The sequence below is a fragment of the Hyperolius riggenbachi genome, chromosome 9 (genome assembly GCF_040937935.1).
Source record: "Hyperolius riggenbachi isolate aHypRig1 chromosome 9, aHypRig1.pri, whole genome shotgun sequence".
In the NCBI taxonomy this organism is placed as follows: Eukaryota; Metazoa; Chordata; class Amphibia; order Anura; family Hyperoliidae; genus Hyperolius; species Hyperolius riggenbachi.
In genome coordinates, this window is record NC_090654.1 from 23,885,286 (window position 1) to 23,905,682 (window position 20,397).

The following is a 20,397-nucleotide window of genomic DNA, read 5'->3' on the forward strand; positions in this document are numbered from 1 at the left end:
ACAGAAAAAAAAAAGATACCCATGTCGCGATTTTCACAATTTTTTTGAGTGCCAGGCAGTCGTTTCTGCGATATCACAACATTGGTACAAGCGCACGACCACGTGTAGCGTTGTGTGACTTAGTGCGCACCTGCCGACAGGAAGAGGAGCCTCTGACGGCCGTCGTCAAGGGGACGTCGCTTTACAACAACAAGAAAGTACGACTTGCTGCTATACAGATCATCAGTAAGGTAGTTTGACAGGAGACCTTCCAAATCCAAACAAGCTTTATTGGCAGGACCAAATACATTTAGCTTTAACATAAGTATTAGCAAGGGGAGGTGGTGGTTGTGGGATTCCAGGCGTAGGGAGAGTACAGGGGTTTACATGCTATCAGTGGCTTCAGGGAACTGACAATCAGGTGATCCTGACACACAACAGCACTATGTGTCTCCTAACAGCTGAGATACATCAGCACAACAGTGATAAGGAGGGATCTCTCTCCCTATGTGATAAACAAGAGTCCCCTCTAATACCCCTGAGCGCAGCTTTCTGGGAGAGTCTGCACAATGCTGTGCATTCACCTGACTGGCACTAAAAGCAGCTTTAAAAATTAAAAAGCTATATATACTTGTTAAAGGACAACTGTGCTGAGAGGGATATGGAGGCTGCCATATTTGTTTCCTTTTAAACAATACCAGTTGCCTGGCTATCCTGATAATCCTCTGCCTCTAATATTTTCAGCCACAGCCCCTGAACAAGCATGCAGCAGATCAGGTGTTTCTGACATTATTGTCAGATCTGATAAGATTAACTGCATGCTTGTTTCTGGTGTTATTCAGACACTACTGCAGCCAAATAGACCAGCAGGGCTGCCAGGCAACTGGTATTGTTTAAAAGGAAACAAATATGTCAGCCTCCATATCCTTCTTACTTCAGTTGTCCTTTAAATGTAAATTTTATCCTTAAAGGACAACTGTAGTCAGAGGGGTATGGAGGCTGCCATGTGTATTTCCTTTTAAGCAATACCAGTTGCCTGGCAGCCCTGTGTGGGCAGCGCGGTGGCGTAGTGGTTAGCGCTCTTGCCTTGCAGTGCTGGTTCCCCGGTTCGAATCCCAGCCAACATCTGCAAGGAATTTGTATGTTCTCCGCGTGACTGTGTGGGTGTCCTCCAGGCACTCTGGTTTCCCCCTAAATTGGCCATAAATTGCCCCTTGACTACGATACATACACTACACGTTTCATACATAGTCTATGGTAGAGATTAGATTGTGAGCCCCTCTTGAGGGACAAGACAATATATACTCTGTACAGCGCTGCGTAATATGTTGGCGCTATGTAAATACTTAATAATAATCTATTAGGCTGCAGTAAATAATAATAATCTATTAGGCTGCAGTAGTGTTTAAGAGACACTGAAGCGAAAAAAATATGATATAATGAATTGGTTGTGTACTGTGAATAATTACTAGAAGATTAGCAGCAACGAAAATATTCTCATACTTTTATTTTCAGGTAAATAGTGTTTTTTTCTAACATTGCATTATTCTATAATATGTGCAGATTACACAACACTCAGCATTCAAAATGAGTCTTTCAGAGCAGTCTGTGAAGTAATGACCTCTCCTCTAGCAGAGAAAAAGTAAATAGTCCAGGAACAGTTGAGATAATAAAAGTCAGATAACAGCCCTCTCCAGGACTAACTTAGTTTAATGGCTTAATGGCTTGTTTGCATAGAGATAACAACTGGAGTTTCTAAACTCTTCCTGTACTGGAAACAATTACACTGATGTATCTGATGTTAATGTTTTATTTCTTAGCTGTGCTACACATACAAATCATAATCTCATCATTTTTTTTTCGCTTCAGTGTCTCTTTAAATAACACCAGAAACAAGCATGCAGCTAAATCTTGACAGATCTGACAATAATGTCAGAAACACCTGATTTCCTGCATGCTTGTTCAGGGTCTATAGCTGAAAGTATTAGAGGCAGAGGATCAGTAGGACAGCCAGGCAACTGGTATTGTTTCAAAGGAAATAAATATGTCAGCCTCCATATGCCTCTCACTACAGTTGTCCTTTAAAATACAAAATAGGAACTCCATTTGGAGTTATAAGTGTATCTCAGTTTATTTTCAGATTTGTTTTGCTTTTAATACAAATCAGTAGGCCCTCTTCAAAGATTACTACAGCACAGAGCTAGAACTCCCTGCAGTCTGTATTTGATGTATTTTTTGCTATGGTATTTGTTTATAAAGCTCTCTGTGGATGCATCCCGGCAGATCTCCGACTAGCGGCATCCTGTGGAAGAAATGCAATGTGTGTGATCTGGACTGAAGCCCGGATGGCTTAATATGATGGGGGGGGGGGGGAGATAATGGAGGGGAAAGGCCCGTCATTCACAAACTAGAAGAGCTTCTGCTTAGTTTTCTGCATAAACCACTTTTTTTGCAAAAACTCTAACGAGCAACAAATGCAGAGAGAATAGCATGCGTTTGTGGTTTATGTTTTTGCAGTTGTTTGGCTGTGTTCACACTGTAACGAATGAAAATCTGATCCTTTTTGTTTATCTTGGGAATCAGTTTTTTCCTCCAGTTTTCCATTCCATTTTCCCGTTGCCGCCCTCTCAGTACCTGTTGCCGGGTTCCTTTGCTGCCGCCGTCCATTCGCATGTACACTAGAAACGCCAGCATACTAGTCCCAAAGCACCATCCATTGCGTCAGGCTCCCATAGGTCTTCAAAATGAGTACATATTAACTCGGCGTCGCTCAGCTCTGTACAGGGAGAGCCAAATGACGGCTCTCACCACTGCCGCAAAAGTCTGAGGCGGCGTTAAATACTATTCCCCATACGAGTTGTCGCAACTCGCAGGGAGATGTAATTCAGGGTCTGGTAGCTGCCGGAGCCCTGAATTACTACTACGCGCCCAGCGCAGCATAACATGGCTGCTATGGGGCGCCCAGCTTTCGCTCTCGGCTCTGAGCCGCGCGCCGAAATGAACTATTGAGAATCCCCTAAGAGCACCAGGGAGGATTTTTATTGGTCCAGTACTCAGTTAACCAATAAGACTCATCCCTTGTGAGGGACAATTCCTATTGGGTTATTGCAAACCAGTTATAGCCTGTTGCTTTGGAATTGGTATACCGTTGTTTCTAGTGTGCAGGCACCCGAATGTACAGCAGCAACAACATTGCTGTAGAGAGGGAAGCTTGTTACCTCCCCTCCCACATTTCGGCTCCTCACTGATTGGCTGAGGGCAGTTCAATGTGACAGGAGCTGAGAAGGGAAATACACCTCACCGCTCTGCAGCGCTGCTGAAATACAATCTAAGCTGTGCTCACATGTTTACAAAGCAAGCTGGATATGACAGTGCAGTTTCTCTACAGCTCAGTGGAGACGAGGGCAGGCAATGCATACACCATTTCAGGCAGGAGAAAAATAGAGTAAGGGAGGAAATTACATCAGTATTAGCTTCAATCAGTTGCAGTAAAGATGGAAAATGCCTGGAAAACTTTTTTCTATTTATTTACTATATAAACACTGAAATCCAATGTGAACAGTACAATACATATTTTATGTAAGTATTTATTTACTTGAAGTATTTATCTCCTGGTATAGTATGGCTTTCTCTGCTGCTTTAATATAGGGGTAGCCTGAATTTGATACAGAATTCCATGTATCAGAAATGTTGATAAGTGGGTGAGGTTTAGCTAGTTAGCACAGCTGTACTTTATATTTGTAATCCTGTAGGTGGAATATATACAAAGTTTGTTTTCAGTTCCTTTCCATGTATTTGTTTTCATAGCTCTGCTCCCTTTTTAGGATTCCGTGTTGCTTAGCATTCCAGCATGCCGTGTTTGTTGGGAGATGTGCTGATGCGGTGAATCTGCCCAGCACAACCTGCCAGCCTTCTGTCGGCAGCATTTGCATCCTCTCGTTTGGTTATCTCCTAAAGACAGCGCCAATCAGAGGCTTTCTGCGAGGGTTAACCATGCTCTGCTTTCCCGAGAAAGGCCGGCCATTATAAGGAAGGCTGCTTTCATTTTACAAATCCCCCGGCCCCATTCTCCACACGTTAAAAGCCTTGCATCAATCTCTCTGAAGGATTAATTAATAGCAGGCGGAGTGCCTCCATTGGATTCCTGCTGTATTAATCTCCGACGAGCGAATGACCTTTCTGAATCATTGATTAACTCTCCTCCTGAAACCGTATTGTAGTAATCGCCTCCTAAAACACGGCGGGCTCTTTATCTCGCCAATTTCCTATAACATTTTATGAGGCAAAATATCCCTATCCTGGAAAATGCAAACTGACTCGTATAGAGAAACCAATCTCAAAGCATCGGCCTTGTCAAATCATATTCTTGTAGTGATTATACCAAAATCTGCCGGCCTGAATTTCTACAGAGACCTTAAAGAAGAACTTTAACAAGAAATTGAACTTCATCCCAATCAGTAGCTGATGCCCCTTTTTCCATGAGAAATCTTCATCTTTTCTCAAACCGATCATCGGGGGGGGGGGTGGGTGTCTGTATAGCTGATATTCTGGGGAAATCCCTCCCACTCTGTGATGTCATGACCATGGTCCTGACAGTTTGCTGTCTGTGAACCTCGTTGCATTGTGTGAAATAACAGCTTTTTCCAACTGCCAAGAAACCAGTATCTTCTTCTGTGCATAGAACTCTCAGTAATAATAATAATAATGGCAGTATTTATATAGCGCCTTTCTCCTGTCGGACTCAAAGCGCTTGCGAGGCAGCCACTAGAGCGCACTCAGTAGGCAGTAGCAGCGTTAGGGAGACTTGCCCAAGAAACTCCTTACTGAAATAGGTGCTGGCTTACTGAACAGGCAGAGCCGAGATTTGAACCCAGGTCTCCTGTGTCAGAGGCAGAGCCCTTAACCATTACTCCATTCAGCCACTGCAATGATAATGAATATTTGGCACAGATCACCTGGCATAACTAAAGATGTCACCACCAGTGATACATTTCAGAATGTAAATCAGGGAGAGGAAAGATTTTACAATGGGCAAACACTGACTAAATACTGTAATCTATACATCCTACCTAATAAAATGCAAGTGTGTGTAGTGTGTGTAGTGTGTGTAGTGTGTGTGTAGTGTGTGTAGTGTGTGTGTAGTGTGTGTGTAGTGTGTGTGTAGTGTGTGTGTAGTGTGTGTGTAGTGTGTGTGTAGTGTGTGTGTAGTGTGTGTGTAGTGTGTGTGTAGTGTGTGTGTAGTGTGTGTGTAGTGTGTGTGTAGTGTGTGTGTAGTGTGTGTGTAGTGTGTGTGTAGTGTGTGTGTGTGTGTGTGTGTGTGTGTGTGTGTGTGTGTTTTTTTTTTTTTTTTGTTATGCAGTGCGCATGTGCAGAGAGGAATGCAGAGACACTGAGGAGAGCTGGGGGAATGACGCGGCAGGGGGCAAGGAGGGGTGGGCGCGTGCGCGCAGCGGGCATGTGCAGTGGATAAGCAGTGACAGACCTAGCCCGTTTTTAAACGAGCTAAGCTCCCTAGTTTATTTTATTAAAAAATAAGCAATTTTATTCATGTTATTTTCAATACAGTCCCTCTTTTAGTGCCAGTTTCCATTGTGCGGATGCGATCGCGTTGCATCACACCACAACTAGCCGCAGGTGACTTCCTTCGGTCTTCCGGAAGTCCTGATCCGGCCGTCTCTTACTGCCTAGGGGAATCTGATGCATGCTGCGGATATCTGCTACAGGCATCCGATTCTTTTCCTGGATCGCATTGCATTGCAAAAATTTGCATGCCGTGGAAACTACTCCATTGCATTGCTTTGGCGTCTTATTTGCCGTGATTCAAATTCATGGCTAGCGCAAACAGGCCTTTAATCTTGAGGACCCATTCACACTTGGGCGATTAGCGGGTGATTTTCGCTAATCGGCGAAGCCCCAGCGCAACTGTAACCATACGGCAGTGATCTCACTGCCGCGATTGACGCTGATCGCGGGCATTTCGATATTAACGGCAATTGCAAAATGTGTTGCCGGCAACATTTTTGCGCGTTTCTAGAGCGATCGCGATAGTGCTTATAAAAGCGCTGATCGTGATCGCCGGGAATCGCAAGAGTGTACAGTGATTTTACTGCGTTAATTGCTGTAAAATCACCTGCGCAAAACGTTAGCGCTAAAGGCCTGTTTCCAATACAAGCATATTGGATGCAAAAAAACGGACTCCAATGAATGCCTATGGGAAAATATCCATCGGAAAAATCACGTTTAGTGGAAACAGGCTCATAGGCATTCATTGGAGTCTGTTTTTCTGCATCCAATCTGTGTGTAGTGGAAACAGGCCCTTAGGCCCTGTTCACATTAGCATTCGCTATCCGGATTTTCCGGATCTGATCCGGACCGCATACTGTACAAACGGAACGTACGTTCCGCATAGCAATGTAAAGTCTATGCGAACGTTCACACGCTTCCGTTCCGTACGTACCGGAGCTGGATCGGATCCGGACTCCGGGCTCTTTTCCAACATGCGCTGTTTTTTGGGTCCGGATCTCCGGCCCACGCACCCGGACCGGAGCCGGACCTGAGCCTGACAGCACCATCAGGAACACAGAAACCAATGGGAAACGGAAGGCACAGAACACACTGCCTACAAACACCTGACGTTCTACCCCACTTCCTATGCATATCCAAGCGGCCATTTTGGATGGGGACACATGGGCCAAGCATGTCTGGAGTGGAGCAGCAGTGACACACGTGCTGGAGCTGTTTGGCAGAATGTCGGAGGTGGAGGTGAGGCCTACAGCGGAGGAACCTGATTGTACAGGTGCACCAGGTGCACCTTCTGCAGACCCCAACAATTTTTTTATTTAAATTTCACTATTTTTTGCCCACGGATCCGGATGGCAGGCTGATGCATGCCTGATACAAACGGACCGGATCCGGATCGGAATCGTATGGTTCTGATCAGGATCAGGTCATGATCCGATCAGGATCCGGTCCGTTTACTTGCCAAAACGCAAGTGTGAATGGGGCCTTAGCGGTATCATTTTGCCACTTTCAAGTGTGAATGGACCCTGCATGCTGTACAGTGAATGAGTGCAAATGACAGGCCTGCATACAAGTGCAGACTGTGACACAGAGTGACATGAGGACCTTTCCCATTCAGATCCGCACTCTATGAATCTGTTATTTATAAGCCGTCAGCTGTGACCTGCTCAGTCTCTGCTTCCTCCTCCGCCTGCTCCTGGCTGTGCTGACAGATTGCTTTGGCAGCCCTACTTCCCAGCCTGGAGGTGCAGCTGATGTGTTTACTATTCAACACCAGGATTATATCTCACAGGAGCCTATAAGCAGCTTACAGGGGGGCCCACAGATAACAAAAATAGAAGAACTACTGCTCCAAAATTAATTCTCTTTATTGCAGTATCAGGAGAAGTAAATCGCCAGCTTTCTGAGGACAGGCAGGACCCTCTTATCACAGATGTCTAATCACTCTCCAAACTGCCATTGTGAACAAAGAACATTGCTGTCAGTGGAACTGCTACTGTACTCTGGGCAGATATGCAATCCATTTTCCCTGCATTCTCTGTGTACAGGTGGTTTTGTATTAAAAAAAAAATAGTGTGTTTTTTATGTCATTGTACAAGTGTTAAAGAGAATCTGTATTGTTAAAATCGCACAAAAGTAAACATACCAGTGCGTTAGGGGACATCTCCTATTACCCTCTGTCACAATTTCGCCGCTCCTCGCCGCATTAAAAGTGGTTAAAAACAGTTTTTAAAAGTTTGTTTATAAACAAACAAAATGGCCACCAAAACAGGAAGTAGGTTGATGTACAGTATGTCCACACATAGAAAATACATCCATACACAAGCAGGCTGTATACAGCCTTCCTTTTGAATCTCAAGAGATCATTTGTGTGTTTCTTTCCCCCTGCAGCTATCTTCCACTGAAGTGGCAGGCTGTTTCTTCCTGCAAAGTGCAGACAGCTCTGCCTGTATGTAATTCCTCAGTATGTGAAAGCCCAGCCAGCTCAGAGGAGGATTTATCCAGCTTGTAAAAGATAATAGAACAGAGAGAAGCTGCTCTAATCTAAATAATACACAGGCAGTGTGCAGAGAGGGGCCTGGAGGGGGGAGATGCATCACAGAACTACAACACTGAAGAACTTGGCAGCCTTCCAGACACAGGCCTGACAAGTCTGACAAGAGAGAGATAAGTTGATTTATTACAGAGATGGTGATAGTAGAACGTGCTGCAGTAAGCCAGAACACATTAGAATAGCTTTTGGAACTTGTAGGATGATAAAAAACAGGATGCAATTTTTGTTACGGAGTCTCTTTAAGCCTGGAACCCACCACAAAACTCTATCGCTCATCGCAATCCTTAGCGTTTTTAATGAGCGGTTTAGAAGCGATTTTATGATCGATTTTGGTAGCAATTTTGAAGTGTCAGCTTTTTGCCAGCGATTGTGTAGCGATTAGTGTTTTTTATTCTGATTGGTCAGTTCAATGTTAATGTTTTTGCAGTATGCAGTAATGTAAAAACGCCAGCAACATCGGAGGTTTTGAGAAGTGATTATGCCAGCGTTTATATACTTTACATTGCAGAAACGCTAAACGCTAGAAATACTGCATGTCCTGCGTTTGCAATTTTAGTCATCACAATCACTCCAGTGGAACTTCGCCCATCCGTTAGCTGAGCGTTTAGGGAAATCGCTAGCGTTTTAAATTTTAGACCAGAGGTGCCCACACTTTTTAAGCTTGTGAGTATGAGGGGAGGCTGGACGCACGTAATTTTGAAGCACCTTTTTGGCTTTTTTACATGACAGGAAATTTGGCTACATGACTAAGTGCTCTGACAAATACTCTGGATGCATTGCTTGCTGTACACTTCTACAAAAGCAATCCATGTTCATTTGGCCAAATGGCAAAAGAAAATAGTCAGTGTGTGAAAGTTCTATTATTTACAGACTGTACAGTACTATAAGTGGACAAACTTAGTCCATAATTCTTTATCATAAGGAGTACAGAGGTGCCTGTAGATTGAAGTATGCTCCTTTTAGGACTGAATGTCAAACTCCTGCCCGCGGGCCAAATCTGGTCCTCAGAGCCATTAAAGGGACACTTAAGTCAAACAAAAAAAATGAGTTTTACTCACCTGGGGCTTCCAATAGCCCGCTGCAGCTGTCCGGTGCCCTCGCCATCTCCCTCCTATCTTCCTGGCCCCGCCGGCAGCCACTTCCTGTTTCGGTGACAGGAGCTGACAGGCTGGGGACGCGAGTGATTCTTCGCGTTTCTGGCCACAATAGCGCCATCTATGCTGCTATAGCATATATCATATACCATATAGCAGCATAGAGGGTGCTAATGTGTCTGGGAACGCGAAGAATCACTCACGTCCCCAGCCTGTCAGCTCCTGTCACCGAAACAGGAAGTGGCTGCTGGTGGGGCCAGGAGGATCGGAGGGAGACGGCGACGGCACCAGACAGCTGCAGGGGGCTATTGGAAGCCCTAGGTGAGTAAAACTCATTTTTTTTGTTTGACTTAAGTGTCCCTTTAAATGTGGCCCTCTAGTGGTTTCCCCACTTTGCATTATGTTTGGCCCACTCTAGACCACCAGGAGAGTAATGTTGAGGTGATGCCCTAGAACACCAGGAAGCTGTATAGGGGGTGGGTGGTGGCCTCTAGACACCAGGGAGCTGTATAGGGGTTGGAGGGGGCCACCAGACACCTGGGAACTTTTATAATGGAGGAAGGTGGCCCGTAGACATTGAGGTTGGCCTGCGACTTGGTCCCAGTGTACAATTTCGGCCCACTTTGTGTTTGAGCATTGAGTATATTGTTAGAAATGTGTCATTGCCTATGTACTTTCTGGTATCATCCTGATTCAAAACGTCTTGCTTTTACTGATGGCTGACACTGTACAACACTCTACTGCTTCTTCTGCTTTCCCCCTCGAACAGACTTGTGGTGAAATGTCGTTGTTTCTCATCGATTATACTTTTGGATGCAGCTGTCACCAGCAGTTAATGTTTGAGATGTCACCCAAAAAAATCTGATAAGCTTATGTTAATATTTTCCAGGTATATTGTCCTAAAACTGAAATATTAACTTATTGACTTGTTTTGAAACCGGTTATCTTGGAATGAATGATAAATATCAATGGAGTATGCTGTACGGTTGTTGGAATGTTGTACTTGTTTGAAAACCAGCTGTGAAGCAATGTTCAAGTTTTTTTTCCCCTTTGTGTCCTTTGTTTGGTGAGGCCAGAGATTGTCAGTATAAGCACAATTACTTTTACACCAACAAGAAAGATACTATAAATACATTTGTAGACTTGTGCGGACACTTCTGAAAAAAAGCCTGTCCTGTGAGGATAATTCTAAAAAAATAAAGTGGACTTGAACTCTTGCACAAGACATAAGTAAAACCGAGAAATACAACTTGTGTGCTTTTAGAGACAAGAGCCTGTCTAATACCCCCACATCTTCAAGTAATCACAAGTGTAATTTGATCGTTCAGCTGTGTCAGCTCAGGAATTTTGGCAGTGCTCAGCAGACACAGGATTTTAGCCCTTTGTCTGCTTCTATGAAAGCAGGAGGTAGACACACTGCAGATTTATTGCAGGCGTTCTGTGAGCTGTAACAAAAATGTTTTTCTTTAAACGATATGCTGCTGCTTATCTTTTAGAACAGAGAGAAGAGAGGAGAGAACACTAAATCATTTATACATAATTATTGTAAAAAGGGAGCACTTTTTTATTACATTATTTTCACTGGAGTTCCTCTTTAACCTATCTTGCTATCTTTTTCACCATTCATGTCTAATCATGCAACATCTCAGAGCTCACCCCAACCTGAATAATTATAAATACCTTCTGTTTTAAGAAGGCAAACTTCTGTTTTTCATGTCCTCTTCTGTTATGTACAAGTTTTCCTTATGGGATGGTCAGTACTTTAGTCAGTATTTTTTAGGTTTTTTTTTTCCTTTGCTGTCTATAGGCTTAATAAGAGCTAGTACACACTAGGACTGCTGCAGAACCAAGAGAGGCAGGCATGCAGACACCTGTCCATTTTCACCAGGGCTGTAGTTCTTGTGACGGTAAGACAAACCCGCTCAGCACATTACACTACACTACACACACACTATACACTACACACGCACACGCACGCACGCACGCACGCACGCACGCACGCACGCACGCACGCACGCACACACACACACACACACACACACACATATTTTACATAAAGCTGAGCCATTCATCTCCTCCTGAGTGTAGCTATGTAGGACCCCTTTATCCCAGACAATACACATCACTGTCAGCGAGTGTTAGAGGAGCCAGATGCCCACTTCCGATGCAGGAATTTAGCACATCAGCAGACAGATCCTTGACTCAGAGCAAATATTGCCCTGATAAAGGGGTCCTACGTGGCTCCGAAACGGCCACATTTTTTACATGGAACCAATAAAGATTCACTTTGGATGTGCCAGCTTTCTTCCTTGTTGAATACTGCACAGAGGGTGTCGCCCCTCTTTTCAGCTGTCGCACTCCCCTTAAAGACTATGGGTCTTATCCTTTAGTGAGTACGAGACAATACTACCAATGTGATGGTCTGGCATTGTGAGAATTGAGCCTATATAAATAAAAACCATTTATCACATTACTCTGTTCTTATCCTTTACAGGTAGTCCCTGGTTAATGAACAAGATAGGGGACTGTAGGTTCGTTCTTAACCTGAATCTGTGCTTAAGTCGGAACACTGTGCCATCTCTGTCCCCTGTACCTCTTCTGCGCCTCCAGTGTCCCCCTCTGTGTCACCTCTGCCCTCTGTACCTGCTTATACAAGTTTAAAAGCCATTTTCTCTTTGAATTTTTGATTGGTTGATTTTTTCAAAAATTACAAGTCAAAGTTAACCTTTTTTTTTTTTTTATTTGTTCCCATGGAAACACAGAATCCATGCCGTTCGTATCGGCGGGGCGTTCGTAAGTCGGGGACTGCCTGTACTTTATAGCATCTTTCACAAGTGCCTAAAACTTTCTCACACTTTGTGTATATATTTATGTACTAAAAAAATCTGATGGCTTTGTAAAAATATTGTGCTTATATTTTTTTTCATTTTTTTCCCCCCATCATAGGGCATAATGACGGTGCCCAGTATAGGCGACCCCTCTCAGGAGGCTACAGGCATGGTGGCTGGGCAGCTTATTGGCACACTTCCAGGCATGGCAACGCCCACCAGCCCCAACTACTCCAGGACGCCAGAGGAGCAGCCGTTCACTCTGGAGCAGCCCACATTCCTAATGACGACCACGGCTCAGGCTATCTCGGGGTTCTTCGTCTGGACCGCGCTTCTCATCACTTGCCACCAGGTATTCAGCTCCACCATACTCTCTTTATCGAGAATAATATTAAAGCGGTCCTCTGCTTCCACTGCTTTAATATCCTTGGAACTCAAAGTGCTTGAGAGCTGCAGCCACCAGGGGGCACTCAGTAGCAGTATTAGGGAGCATGGGTGCTCGGATACTCCTTTTCAAAATCCGAAATGATCCGGATACCCAGATATCCGGATCCAAACTTTTTGCTATCCGAGTAAACTGTGATATCCGTACCCAATATCCTGGATATCTGTCCGGATTCGGATATCCAGATAGAAAACTGGAAGTGACCTGAAAATGGATTAAAATGCTTCCAAAAGTCTCTTCAAATGGCAAAAACCCCTTTCGGAGGTCTCTCTCTCTCTCTCTCTCCCTCTCTACCTCCCTCTACCTCTCTACCTCCGAAAGGGATTTTTGCCATTGAAGGTGATTTTGGCTTCTGCTCGGATATCTGAACTAACTATCCTCCCGGATTTCAGATGGGAAATCCCAGTTTGCTCGGATAGTCAATTTGGATTTTAAAAAATATCCGAATTGCTATTCAAAGTACGGATTATCTGGGTAGTTTGGATACCCGAGTATTGGATGAGCACCACTGCTAGGGAGTCTTACCCAAGGACTTCTTACCGAATCGGTAGTGGCTTCAGCCAGGAATCGGGATTCAAACCCTGGGCTCATTCAGTAAAACCTTATGATTGAGCTACCAGATATTAGTACATTGGAGTTCGAACAAAATACGTTTTTACAGTCACATTAGTGTCTGAAAGTAGATAAAATGCTTTTTTGGAAAGCCACGGCTTGGTGCTCATACTTGTGATTTAGGGAGCTTTAAGAAGAACTGCAACTAAAGGCTCATACACACATCAGACTATAGTCTTTGGAAAATGAAAGATCACAGACCAATCTTACCACCCTTCATGTAGTATGAGAGCCATACCTACACAGTCTTTTCTATTGAGCTGAACTCCTCATCAGACAGAAATCTTTGCAATATGCTGCACACACAGATGCTGTACAGACACAAAAGATCAGTATCTGCAAAAGATCTGTTCCAGCCAAAAATCCATTCCTACAAATTGCAATGATAGTCTATGAGATCTGCAGATCATCATACACACATGATTTAACTGACATTCATCTGCAGATCAAGCAATCATCCGCAGATCTGAAAATCCATCCTGGTGGATCTGATCTGCAGATGAATGTCAGTTAAACCAAGTGTGTATGATGATCTGCAGATCTCATAGACTATGAATGCAATTTGCAGGAACGGATCTTTTGCAGGAACAGATCTTTTGCAGATACTGATCTGTTGAATGGGTACAGCATCTTTGTGTGCAGCATCTGTGTGTGCAGCATCTTGCAAAGATTTCTGTCTGATGTGGAGTTAAGCTCCATAGAATAGACTGTGTAGAGTATGGCTCTCATACTACATGGAAGGGGGTAAAATTGGTCTGTGATCTTTCATTTTCCAATGACTATAGTCTGATGTGTGTATGAGCCTTTAGTATTAAAATTCATCCCAATCAACAGCTGATACCCCTTTTCCTATGAGAAACCTTTACCTTTTCTCAAATAGATCATCATCAGGAGTATCTGTATGGCTGAGATTGTGGTGAAACCCCTCCCACAGTGTGATGTCATCACCATGGGCCTGACAGTTTGCCTACTGTGAACCTCATTGCATTGTTCGAAATAACTGCTGTTTCCAACTTCCAAGCAACCAGCATCTCCCTCTATGCATATGTAGATCTATAAAAAACAAAAAAACTTCTAGCCTATCGCATTGTTAGGGGGCGTGGTTATAGATAATGGCAGTTGGTGCTGGTTTTTTTTTTTTCATGTCTGCCAGTAGTAAGGATGATGATGAAGCAGGTGAATTGTGGATCAAACAATATGAACAAATGACATGGCAAATATCAATCATTTCATAAGCTCTTCTATTTTTTTAACTTCTCACTTTGCAATATATTGATTTATTATTTTTCCTCCTTTTCGCTGAAGTTCCTCTTTAACGCACTTGTTTTTGCTCTAGCGCTGTGTGGTGTTGGCGTGAGTGTGTGTGTGTCAGCCTTCTGTTGTGTTGTCTTTAGACAGGTGCATCTTCAGCTCATATATCACGGCTGACTCCTTAGTAACATAATTGGTACCCGGCAACAGGAGGCAGGTGTGGCGGAGATGCTGCGGGTTAACCCTTGCACTACCGCAGGCCTCTGTGTAGCTGCATTATAGAACACGTTGACACACAGTGAACTCTCTTGTGAGCTTCTCCGAGGGACAGAAGACAGTGACCTGAATTATTCAGTGTGCTCTGCAAAATGTCAGCGCTATACAAATGCATAATAGCGATAGTAACAACCCCATTGTCACAAGCGTTTTACGATGGGACATATGGAATAAAGAGATGGCAAAGAGGCTCTTGTAAAATGTCACATTGGTAGGAAAAAAATAAATGATAAAAATATATTTTGTAAAGTTTGACAATGTGAGGTTTCGGGGAGTTACTCCCCTTCTTCAGGAATAATTTACGATCTACGTTATCATTTGAAGTACAGTGAGTGTTGATGATTTTGCCACTGCACTGACCACTAAAGGTGCGGCCAAGAGACAGATCTCTCTCTGATCGCATCTGATCGGAAAGAGATCTGTTGCCGATCTCGGCAGTCCGATTCCCAATCGGTTTCAGCATGAAAAACCTGTGACGCCGCTTCCACCACCTCGCCAGTCCCAACGCTGTCCCTCGCCTAGTGTAAATGAGACCCGTGCAGTACACTTCACCTGTCGGTGTCCGTCGCTGGCTCCGTCCATACAGGCGCCCATGTATACGCTGGCAACCACGTGGAGGTGCATGTATGGACGGAGCCAGCAGTGGACACCGACAGGTAAAGTATATTGTATGGAACACCAAGGGACACATTTACACTTGGCGAGGGACAGAGTTGGAAACGGTGGGGTAAATACTGCACGGGGCAACAGGGGAGACTCCTCCTCTTCTCCCCCTCTTCCCCCCCCCCCCCCCTTCTCTCCCTCTTCTCCCTCTTCCCTCCTCCTCCCTTCTTCTTCCTCCTGCCTCTTCCTCCCATCTTCTTCCCCCTCCCTCCTCCGTTTTTGGGATGTGGGAGGAAACCGGAATGCCTGGAGGAGACTCACGCAGACACAAGGAGAACATCCAGACTCCGTGCAGATAGTGCCCTGGCTGGGATTTGAACTGGAGACCCAGCGCTGCAAGGGGAGCATGCTAACTACGTCACCGTGCTGCCCTTCATTGCAAACGATCGAGTATGTTGGCCCTACATCTTGCAGCATGTCCGATCGATACATGCAACCAATTTCGGCACGAAATTGGTCGATCAGGTATGCTCTTGGCAGAACTGATTTTTGTGCGATTATAATAATCGATATTGGTCAGTCGGCCACTAAGTTACCTAATGTATGGCCACCTTAAAGCCTGGTACACGCATAAAATTTTACTACCTCCATGTGGTATGAGGGCCAACAGATTTTGAATACTATGAACAGGTTGTGTAGGTAAGCTCTCATGTCACATGGAGGTGGTAAGATTGGCCTATGATTGGCCAGTTAATATTGGATGTGTGTACCAGGCACACGTGGGGAATGCTGTTTGGTGGTGATAGAATTCTTGCCTTGCCTGTTCACCACGTAATAAATATTGTGAACCTGGATATATTTACATAAAATTTACATATTTGCATCCACTAATCCGCACTTGTGCTGGGAATACATCATGAGGTTTTTTTGGCAGATAGATGGCTCAATAGATAATTTCCGACAGGTCCGATCTGATTTTGATCGATTTTCTCATAAATATGAATGGCGATTGAACAGAAAAACATTCTGAGAATCGATCGGCCAGTAAATCGGCTGAAAAAAACCAGGGCTGTGGAGTCTGAGTCTGAGCCATTTTGGGTACCTGGAGTCAGAGTTGGCGTTGGAGATTTCATAAACTGAGGAGTCTGAGTCGGATGATTTGTGTACAAAATTCCAGGGCTGTGGAGTCGGAGTCGAGGAGTCGGGCAATTTTGGGTGCCTGGAGTCGGAGTCGGGAAAAAATGCTCCGACTCCGACTCCTAATGAATTTGTAACTGTAATTAAAATAGAAAATATGATAAAATGTTCTATTTCTCAGATAACAGTCATTAAAAATAATGTGTATATATACAGTAATAGCTGTGCTTAGTCCACAAAAATGAAATAAACCAATCAAAATTAGTTACTTGTGCTGCTTCAATAAAACAGCCCCTGTATTTTTAAGGTCAGATATACATATCTGATTGCGACTGTATATATGATATGTACACAGGAATCTCTTATATATACTAAATAACATCTATGCTGTAAGAATAAAGCCTGATGTGTAGCTGTGTCACTAATAGAGATGGTCAATGAGATGGAAATAATTCTGCACTGATGCTGATTTATGCAAATGTATGCACTCCCTTTGCTGATGAAATCAAATAATTTGATATGTTAAAATTTGGTTTGGTGACTAAAAATTAAAGGGTACCTGAGACGGATAAAAAGTAAAGTTTTATACATACCTGGGGCTTCCTCCAGCCCCCTTCAGGCTAATCAGTCCCTCGCTGTCCTCCACCACCCGGATCTTCTGCTATGAGTCCTGGTAATTCAGCCAGTCAGCGCTGTCCGGCCGCATGCCGCTCCCACAGCCAGGAACATTCTGCACCTGCGCAATAGTGCTGCACAGGTGTAGTATGCTCCTGGCGGCGAAGTGTGTGCATGCGCACTACGCCCGACTGGCTCAAGTACCTGGACTCATAGCAGAAGATCCAGGTGGTGGAGGAGGACAACGAGGGACTGATTATCCTGAAGGCGGCTGGAGGAAGCCCCAGGTATGTATAAAACTTTAATTTCATCTGTCTCAGGTTTACTTTGTTACACAGTAGTACTATACTCTACATATGCACTCCCCACAGAGCTGCAGGGAATCCACTGAGAATGCTGTGCACATTGAACACAGAGGTGTTGTCTGTTTACAATCTCCTCATTCCCCTGCAGAGTACCTGCACATCATTCTTACATGTACCCACACTTACATTGCCTAGGGCCTGATAGATTTTCTTTGTTCCGGTTTGTACCTTTTACAAGTACTCTTACCAAGGACTAGTTTTAGTCTAAAGGGAATAAATATAGTAGTCTACATATCCTTCTCACTTCAGTTGTCTTGTAAAATTCCTAAGCGTTGGCAGTTAAGAGACGAATTTCATGTTACATACTTTTAATCAACAAAATTGTAATATGCAAATTAGAGGAGTCGGAGTCAAGGAGTCGGAGTCGGTGGAATCCTAAACTGAGGAGTCTGAGTCTGAGTCGGAGTCGGTGGATTTTTGGACCGACTCCACAGCCCTGCAAAATTCACAGCCCTGGTAAGCATAAGGCCTCTTTCACAGTGGGACGTTAAAGTCACACTTTATAAAAATGTATAACGCAGAGTAACGCACAGCAATACAAAGTCTGTGCGACATTCACAGTGCACACGTTGCGTTGTGTGTAACGTGTAGCAATATTTAGAAAGTGCTGCATGCTGTGCGTTTAGCAATACATTTGCTGCGTTGTGTGTTGCACATGCTCAGTAATGTTTTGTTTTTATTTTTTTTAAATGTGACACGTGCCGTTTTCGTTCCATCAGTATGCGACAAAAATAGCGCACCAAGAGACACATAACGTAGTGCAAAATAACGTCCAATTTCATAACCTACATGCGCTGCATTAGGGGCACGTTGTGTGACTTTAACATCGCATCAAACGCAACGTCCCACTGTGAAGGGGGCTTTAGACTAAGGAGTCGGAGTCGAGGAGTCAGAGTCGGAGCCATTTTGGGTACCTGGAGTTGGAGGTTTCATAAACTGAGGAGTCGGAAGATTTTTATACTGACTCCACAGCCCTGAAAAAAACTTGTGTATTCCCAGCATTAGTGTAGGCTTGAACCTCACATTCAGTACATCCTTAGGATTTTTTTTTTTGGGGGGGGGGGGGGGGGGGTGTTTGCTGTTGGATAAGTATAATTGCTGTTGCCCATGTCCAGCACATTGCTTTAAAGAGTAACTGTCAGGCTGCAGAAGCTAATTTAAACCTCTATTCTCCTGTGTTAAACAGTTTAGAAGGAAGCCCAGAAGCCATTAGTGAAGATAAAAATCTCAGTTACCTTTGATGTGTGCTTATCAGCAAGGCTGTTATAGACCCAAGAGGACGCAAGCCGCATACTATACTGCAAAGCATTCTGGGGCCCTCCCCTCGGCTGCTAATGAGACGTTACAGCAGCTTGTAATCAGTCCAGCGCGTAGCACTGATAAATCTCCGGGCAGAGTACACTGCAGGAGTCAGCTATTGTTCCTAGCCACATGGCTCATTAATATTCACTGCACACTGTGTTGTTCAAGTAAGAGCTTTTCTGTGATCAGGAAGCAGGCAGGACATGACGACACATTTGACAGAAAAACATGGAGCCTGCCATGAGCTGTCAGGAGCATCTATCTCTGCATATACTATATACAAATTCTGTGAAATCCAAACGTGGACAGTGAAATGCATATGTAATGTAAGTACAGCCAATCTTTAGCTACTGATATATGTTTATTTTCTCTGAGACCTTATACCTAACAGCTCCTCTTTAAAGGGATACTGTAGGGGGGTCGGGGGAAAATGAGTTGAAGTTACCCAGGGCTTCTAATGGTCCCCCGCAGGCATCCTGTGGCCGTGCAGCCACTCCCCAATGCTCCGGCCCCGCCTCCGGTTCACTTCTGGAATTTCAGACTTTAAAGTCTGAAAACCACTGCGCCTGCGTTGCCGTGTCCTCGCTTCCCCTGAGGTCACCAGGAGCGCACAGCGCAGACACAGAACTTACTGGGCCTGCACAGTACGCTCCTGGTGCCATCAGCGGGAGTGAGGACACGGCAACGCAGGCGCAGTGGTTTTCAGACTTTAAAGTCTGAAATTCCAGAAGTGAACCAGAGGCGGGGCCGGAGCATTGGGGAGTGGCTGTGCAGGCACAGGATGTCTGCGGGGGACCATTAGAAGCCCCGGGTAACTTCAACTCATTTTCCCCTGACCCCCCCCCTACAGGTTCCCTTTAAGCCTAGCTAGCTTGAGAGCATAAGGTAATTTTTGGAGAACAGCTTTAAACCATAAAAACTCTTGTATAGGTAAAGGTTGTAAAACACATAGGCAGGTTTATTCAGAGTCCTAAGTTTAATGAGTTCAGATCACAACCCATGTGGCTAAGATCCCTTTATTCACAAACGAACTCTTAATGGAAGCAGGAAGTGGTTTGCTAAATGACACGAACTGTTCACTGTGCTGGGAAAGTGGGTCACAGAAAATTAGCTTCAGAGGGTAAAATGACATTTTCTTAAATGGTTCTTTTCCTGACTGTGTCAACAATGGTTTCCTTGATACAAAATAAGATACATGAATGAAGTCCTCCTCATTAGATTATATGTACTAATTTATACGTCATTGCTTTTTATGTCGTCAGAGATCCCTCCTTTTTTTTCTGTGGCAGCTAGCTTCTGCTCTAAACGATGGAGAATGTCACATTTACTCGATCAGTTTAACAATAATGATGAAGAGAGGTGCAGCTTGGGAAAGTCCAAAATCTGTGTCAGCTGTATAGTGGTTGAGCACTGACTATGGTGGCTGAGCGCTGGTGTGCTGGCTATAGTGGCTGAGCGCTGGTGTTCTAGCATAGTGGCTGAGCGCTGGCTATAGTGGCTGAGCGCTGGTGTGCTGGTATAGTGGCTGAGCGCTGGTGTGCTGGCATAGTGGCTGAGCGCTGGTGTGCTGGCATAGTGGCTGAGCGCTGGTGTGCTGGTATAGTGGCTGAGCGCTGGTGTGCTGGTATGGTGGCTGAGCGCTGGTGTGCTGGCATAGTGGCTGAGCGCTGGCTATAGTGGCTGAGCACTGGTGTGCTGGTATAGTGGCTAGTGGCTGAGCGCTGGCTATAGTGGCTGAGCGCTGGTGTGCTGGCATAGTGGCTGAGCGCTGGCTATAGTGGCTGAGCGCTGGAGTGCTGGCATAGTGGCTGAGCGC

General features: G+C 44.6%; 1 protein-coding gene across 2 annotated transcripts in view; it reads left to right on the forward strand.

Moving 5' to 3' along the window:
* The window catches only part of TMEM184B (transmembrane protein 184B), a 160,142-nt gene that overhangs the window by 34,991 nt on the left and 104,754 nt on the right, over positions 1–20,397 (forward strand). For both annotated transcript variants that reach the window (XM_068252134.1, XM_068252135.1), the window contains exon 3: positions 12,094–12,327. In XM_068252134.1, coding sequence (XP_068108235.1) covers positions 12,100–12,327 — 228 coding nt within the window. In that variant the 5' untranslated portion in view covers positions 12,094–12,099. The remainder of the gene's footprint in view (positions 1–12,093; positions 12,328–20,397) is intronic.